The sequence below is a fragment of the Hippoglossus hippoglossus genome, chromosome 13 (assembly GCF_009819705.1).
Source record: "Hippoglossus hippoglossus isolate fHipHip1 chromosome 13, fHipHip1.pri, whole genome shotgun sequence".
Classification (NCBI taxonomy): domain Eukaryota; kingdom Metazoa; phylum Chordata; class Actinopteri; order Pleuronectiformes; family Pleuronectidae; genus Hippoglossus; species Hippoglossus hippoglossus.
Genome location: NC_047163.1, coordinates 28,144,685 through 28,151,965, shown reverse-complemented (window position 1 = coordinate 28,151,965; position 7,281 = coordinate 28,144,685). Strand labels below are relative to the sequence as shown.

Here is a 7,281-nt window from a genome sequence, read left to right as displayed (position 1 = left end):
GACACCAGGAGTGTAGTAATATCCTGGATATAAAGAGATGTCTATCCAAAAGCATGCTTGGCTCTGATTCATCCCTTTTCACATCTGTATTTGAGATCAGTTTAGTTTTTCAGTCACAATAAATGTTGGTCTACAGAAATATTGTAGTTGCTGTTTATCTCAGCTTGGACCAATCATAGCTTTATCGATTTGTCAAGAAATATTAATATATAAACTCAGCATTCTATGCATGACAGGGGAGCATTGTCAATTTGCAATTTTATACAGGAGTTTAAACAAGCTGTGGTGTGTGTCTAGTCATAACACCTTTTTTTGTCATTTCTATTTTTATTGGATTTCCAATAATAACAGTAACTTCCTTAAATGCAGGGTTGGTGATACAGGTATTGATTCTGGAGTAGACATCATGAGACATGTATATAGAAGTGGGAAATTCAGTTCATAATAGAGGGAGGGAGTGTACTGTATTCAGTCACTGGATCTCTGAACCAAGTTTTCATCAATCCTGGAATAGGTCCAAAAGAGCTCCCAGAGGATTGTCCCATCGTCCATGTTCCTGTCACTACAGCTAGAGAGAGAGAGAGGCTAAAGAATGCGCTGCTCTGAATAAAGATGCCCACCCTCCACTGATTGTGCTCATGTGACTCAGCACCCCCCCATATAACTACAGTATTTTCCTGTTTAAAAGTAGTCCTGTGTACTCAAATACATACCAGTACTATACAGTATGCCATGCATTTTTCAAATATTTCCCTATAAAAACCTTTTTAAAAACCGATGAATAGATTCAGTCAACAGAAACGCTTGAGTGCAGCTGTCTCTGTCTGTTCAGCTGTGAACAGCATGTGGAACACAGGGAAAAAAACTGCAAGACCTCAACTCTCTAAAAGAGCAGCACGGCTGAACAGTGGCTGAACCGCAGCCGCTGTTCAGATCTAATCTGTTCCGCAGCCCTTCCGCAGCCAGTGTTCTAGGGGCGTGAGTGTTTAAATACAAGCCGTATGTTTACTGTGTGTGCAACACTTTACTTTCACTCCATATAGGTGAACCTGCAGTGCCTCCCTGTAGATTGCGTTTTTTCTCTCTCACTAGCAGCTGTCATATGTATGTATATCTATAATAAGATGTTATTTTATTAAAGTTGACAAGTTATGACCTTGATCATTACAATAATCAAATTATACAAAGCCTAATGCTATAAATTGAACGCTACTTATCCATTGTCAAAAACCAACCTACATGCATGAATACAACCAAACAACACTTAACAGATAAACTTATATATATATATTATACAATTATTCTGTTTACTGAATCCATTTATTTGTACAACAAGGTTTTGATTTTTATTGCACGACTGTAAAGTCTTTGCATTTAGTTGCCTATGTATTTGTACTTTTATTCAAGCAATACAGTATTCATACCAGAAACCTTACATTGTAGCTCCCCTGCAGTCATGCTGCCTGTGTCAACAATAGACACCCTATTAACAAACCTGCAAGATATCAAAGGTCATCTTAAAGTGCTGCGTGGCATGTCGTTGTTCAAGCAGAGATGCCATGGAGACTCTTGAGTGTTCTTCAGCCTTGCCACTACGATGCTGGACCTCTACAAATCAATGGTAAGGACACTTGAGGTTCTCAGTAAGGCAGCAGTGTCCTTGTCTCTCACTTGTGTCTAGACACTGGAAAACCTTCAGTGGTCATGTTTTCATAAAACAGGGGCTTGCGTGTAGAACCTCCTACAGCTGTACTATGAAACTGAAAAACAAATGAGGCCAAAACAGATGCAAGGTTTGCACAGGGAGGGAGAGGGGAAAAGCTCTTTGGCATCCAGATGCAGATCTTGGTCATTTAGTGTGCACATCACCCCTCTAGAAATCGACTTCCATCAAATATTAATGAATTGGTACCTTAACCAGAGCCCTCTGAGCTGAGCAGAAGATAGGCATGGAGACATTGCTTTGCCCTGCATGTCTACGTCTAATAACAAGTGTTAGCAGCCACAGTCAGAGACAATGTTCATGATGATTAAAGAGAAAACAGCGATTTATTGCCTAAAACGGATTCTTAAAAACAAACGGTAGCAAATCAAACTATTTTCTGTCTCTTCAAATGTGGTGTTTAGTTGGAATGTAACCTGTACACTCTTTGGCCCCTATTGAACATAATCCAAATAATAACAATTTCAGTTATAACAAAATGTCGTGAAATTTCTTTCCCTGATTTTTTTGTTACGACAGAACTGAATTGCCAATTTTAATATCCCCTAAATAGCTTTGATTCAAGTCATGTCTCTGCTCTCTCTCTTACCAACATTTCCTGTTTGACTAAATGTTGAAAAATAATCTTTTAAAAAAAAAAAGAAGAAGAATAGGCCAACTACAAGAGGTCACTACCTTTTACCATCATAAATGTTTTGCTCCATCGCCTCTCAAGTACTTTGCCCTTGGTGCATTACAGTCAACCCCCCTGACATGCCTCTTATCCACTGCAACCACCAGCGCTCCTCGCTCTCAACTATCCCAAAGCTTTGGGTCTCTAAGGAATATCTCAATAGTGGGGAGCCAGGCCCCATGGCGGGACCTTCTCTTAGCGTTAACATCAATTACCTGGCTTTGATTTAGTAAAGGCCTGCCTTGCTGAGTGACTTGCTCCATTATCTTATCCAAGAACAGAGAGCCACTCCATCCCTCCTCCCTAACTCTCTATCCTATTTGCAATCTTGATTTCTCTATCTATTCTCTCTTATCAGCTGTTGGTGATACAGAACACCACCTTGTGTTAAATAGGTTCGGTTATGATAACTGACAAGCTGCAGGCAATAAAGGGCATCAACCCGAAGGGAAGTGGTCATGTGATGACCTTTGTGTTTGAATGAACAGTTGAAGTGTTGTTATAACTTACCTTTTAAATGTATGGTATCAGCTTCAGCACTGAAAAGGACTGTGTTCTACCATTTAGTTCTTTAAAGACTTGACAAAAGCTGCAATTACTGATTATTTTCAATGTAGATATAATCTACCAATTATTTTGTCATCATGCATCTATCATATCATTTATATCTGAAATTCCTGATTGCCATAATATTTTGTTTCTCAAAGGCCAAGGCAACGTAATCAAATTTCTGTTCAGTCCAAAATGTAAAGAAAAATTCAGATTTTACAATTACATATGATTAAGAAATGTAGAAAATCCTAACAAATGACAAGTGCAAACTGGGGAGGGGGTTGATTATTGTGAACATGCATGTAATATTCCCTCATCTGCTTATACTACGGCATGGTACAAGCATACCAGGCTTATAATATGCATCTGCCCTAATTCTGAAGCAGTGGTGGTAATAATTTTGTAGCTGTGGGCCCTAATTGCCATCATTTGCTATATCTATAAATCTGAAATATCCACTGAAGATTTTCATCTCTCTGTCAACTTTGTGTCATTCTAAGAGCAGGAGTATCTTTAACGCGCACTGTGTCATGTCATGTGTGTGTTTTTGTGATTAGACATAGTTTGGAGACCAGACGTACTAGTTGGGGGTTTCTTCTGGTGAAAGATCCTGTAGTCTGTGACCCCCGCTGTTGCCAGTCAGTGATGCTAAAATCATGACTGCAAGACAGCTAGTCGTGCTATGTTAACTGCACAAGGATTCGTCAACTTTTAAAGTCCTGCTGTCTGAACTTGGCATTATGGTCTCTTGATTTATAGGTTGGGGGGATATGTATGTACACAAGCACTTCAAAATCAACATTTTATATCATGGATTCAACAAAAATATTGGAAATAGATTTCTTAAGCTGCACATTCATGCTTCAAATCTTCTGCTGTTGTAGAACTATCATACTGAAGGTAGGATGTATTGTCTGCCTGTGTCTGCAGGATTACTCAAAGGGTAAGGCAGCAGATGTTGCAGCGGTTACAGTAAACATCACAGTCGTACAGTGAAGTTTGAAAAACATCACAATCAATATTTATTTGTATAGCCCATATTCACAAATCACAATTTGTCTCATAGGGCTTTAACAAGATGTGACATCCTCTGCTCTTAACCCTCAACAAGAGTAAGGAAAAACTACCAAAAAATCTCTGTTAACGGGGGGGAAAAAATGTAGAAACTTCAGAGAGAAGTTATGACGTTTCTGTTGATCTAATACACAGAGAGAAGCCATCTTTAATTATACTGCAGCATGTTGGCATGCATTTGACTGCTCACCACTGTACCTTAAAAGTAGAAGAAAAATTACTGGTGTAAAAATGTAATCTGATAGAAAAACATTAGTCAATTAATCCGAGCAAAAGTAACTGTGTTAGAGATTTGTTGATTTTAACTGTGGAATAATTTTTAAGTATGTATTGCTGTGGAGTTGTAGTGGATAATATAGAGGTGTTTGTGTTATTTATGAATTATTGTTATAAATAGGATGGACAAAATAATTGAAAGACCTGGACATGACAGTGGGTGTCATGACAGTGGTTGCAAATATTGATGATCAGTCGCTTCGATATTGGACCTTAAATTTGATAGATTGTCTGCATCTAACATGTTGGTGAAGCTGAACTGTGTTAGCAAGACTCAGTCTTTGTCTTTATCAGTTTATCTTCCATGTCAACACTTAGCAGCCTCTTGGGTCTTGATGGAGTTACCTAAAGTGATTCCCTACCTATTTGTTGCAGAGTGGATATTTGGATCACGGCCCATCTCTCAAAAACCATCTCCACCATCCTCCTGAGATGACAAAACCAGCTCACTCTATTAATCATGCAGGAGACTATACCCATAGAGTGTAAAAATTGAATTGCAAAGTAAATGGATTAGAGGAAAGTGAATTGCAAGATTGAGGTATAGGGTCCGACAGGAAACATACGGATGGAGACGCTGGACTCTAGATGGTATATAGACATTTGTGGGGAGAGGGAGCAACTTGAACATTGTGTGTATTATGTATTAGTTGTGTTTACATCCTCACCAATAGAACAAAATGTCAACAGTCAACAGTTATCGATATTGATCAAAAGGATTATCTTGTGCTGTTCAGATGTGGTAAAATTTCAGAAAAAACCGCTCCAGTTGAGCAGCTCCGATGCTCTTGCTTGTTGAATATTTAATTTCACACAATGAATAATTTAACATTGGTATGACATAATGGTGGATTCCTTTTAAAATGCTCTAACCAATGGCTAATTAAGTGAAATGACAGGTTGAGCAGTATTCATCTTCACTCTGACAACAAGAATCAAGAAGCTTGACTTGCTTTAACAAGTAATAACAATTTAACCTGGCTTGGTCACATTCTGTTGGCATGTCTGAAAATGGTTTGCCTTCAGAGTCCAGAACTGAAGGATGCACCAGTCTGCTATAAGGTGGACCATTTAAGGACAAGCTGAGGAAACAATGTTGCCATTACACTGATTACCAATGCTAATGTCATGTCATGCGGCATTACTTGCACTTCTGTCCGTCCTGGGAGAGGGATCCTCCACATGTGGCTCTTTCTGAGGTTTCCATGTTTTTTGTCTCCTGTAAAAATGTATTTTTTGGGGTAGTTTTTCCAGAGGATTTCGCACCTTGTTAAGCCCTATGAGTAGAGCTGGGAGATATTTTTCACATCAGTCGATAATTATATATATATAGTGATATAAATTAAATAACCAGAACATTTTTTTTTTGCACAATTATGTTGATGTTCAACGTTCTTATGTACAAGCGTTTTTTCTTATGCACAACACAGCTTTTACTTGCTCGTACAATCATCCTGTGCCACTGCACTTTACTTTTCATATAAACCACTACAGTGAAAAGGTCTATATAATGTACATAATCAGCATTTTTTTAGACTTAATTTTAGTATTTTATTTTGTTCTATTGCCTTTTTATATTTCTTCATTCTCTTATCTACCTCATTCTGACGTGCCTGCTGCTGAATGTCCCCGGTGTGTGGATCCATAAAGTTTTATCTTATCTTAACTTAAATCAACGCCACTGCACTGAGGCCCATTACTCTGCTGGTCAACAAGTGACTCTGCTCCTCTGATGTTTTCTAATCATCACACTTAGAACTGATCTTTATAAAAACTGATGAATTCATATTCATGTTCCTGGATAAACGGGGCGTCGCTTCTTCTGCAACAGTAAAGTTAAACAGTTGCATTACGTATTAATCTGCGGGAGGAACTTCTGCCTGCAGGAGTGTGTGTGTTTGTGTGCCAGTGTGTTCGTCTCTGTCCCTTTGTCACATGCAGTTACAACTACATGGTTAGGGTAAGGTTTGCTAAATTGATCCACTTGGGATTAAAGCCTTGAATATTAGGTGTTCCAAACATATACTTCAGCAACCAAGCAAAAACTTGCAAATACATTGTCACTTTTGTCTTGTAAGGGTGGAGAGGTCTACAGACCAGGTCATCAAGCCTGTCAATGTGGAGGCCTTGTCCAAGTGGGTGGGGAAGATCCCAGCAGACGTGGTGAGGGACATGGCTGTCATTGCACCAATGCTGTCCAGACTGGGCTACGATCCACACGCCAACCCTCCCAACTACGGCCGGCCTGACCCCAAGGTCCTGGACAACACCAGAAGGGTGAGTATTGGACGGATATGTTCAGTATTTCATTTTCAGTCAGTCTTTAAGGGACTTTAAGGATGATTTAACTTCTAGAATCTGAAATACCAGTAATTCCACATATTTGGAAAAATGTACTTATCTACTCTCTTGCTGAGAACTGAATGTGAACATTATTACCACTTATACTGTATGGAAAAATAGAAGCTGCAGTCAGCAGTTTGTTAGCGTAACAAAAAGCAGGCACCAATTGAAATAAATGGCCAAGAAATGTTCCATTACATGATAAAACCACAGCTTATGTTCTTGAAGACGTCCATCAGCTACTATTCAAGTGATTCATATAGATTGGGACATTTTATGACATTTACACTTGGTCACTTCAGGCTAGATTCACAAACCTCCAGAATGAATGCCTGCTGACTGACAAAATTGTATTATCTGATTTTATCATACGACATAATTGGGGGGGAAAAACCAACAATGTGAGCTATCAGCATGGTGGATAAGGATGTCATTAGTGCTGCAGTGATTCGGTTATGTGCTCTCAACAATTTCTCAAAGCAAAGTTATGGCAGGCGGTGGCCATTACTTCCAGAGGTAAAACAATGAATCTATTCAACCACAACGTAACTGAATGAGCATGCTGAGGGCGTGTCACTAATGTGGGTGCAACCCCTCTCATCTGTCTCTCACAAGGTCCTGAAACGTGAATCGTTACAAA

General features: G+C 39.0%; 1 protein-coding gene across 6 annotated transcripts in view; it reads left to right on the top strand.

The window, feature by feature from the left end:
- The window catches only part of tpst1 (tyrosylprotein sulfotransferase 1), a 46,075-nt gene that overhangs the window by 18,128 nt on the left and 20,666 nt on the right, over positions 1-7,281 (top strand). For 5 of the 6 annotated variants that reach the window (XM_034603782.1, XM_034603778.1, XM_034603779.1 and 2 more), the window contains one exon: positions 6,377-6,575. In XM_034603782.1, coding sequence (XP_034459673.1) covers positions 6,377-6,575 — 199 coding nt within the window. Of the gene's footprint in view, positions 1-514; positions 706-6,376; positions 6,576-7,281 lie in introns of those variants that run through there. The other variant, XM_034603783.1, reaches the window with a different exon arrangement.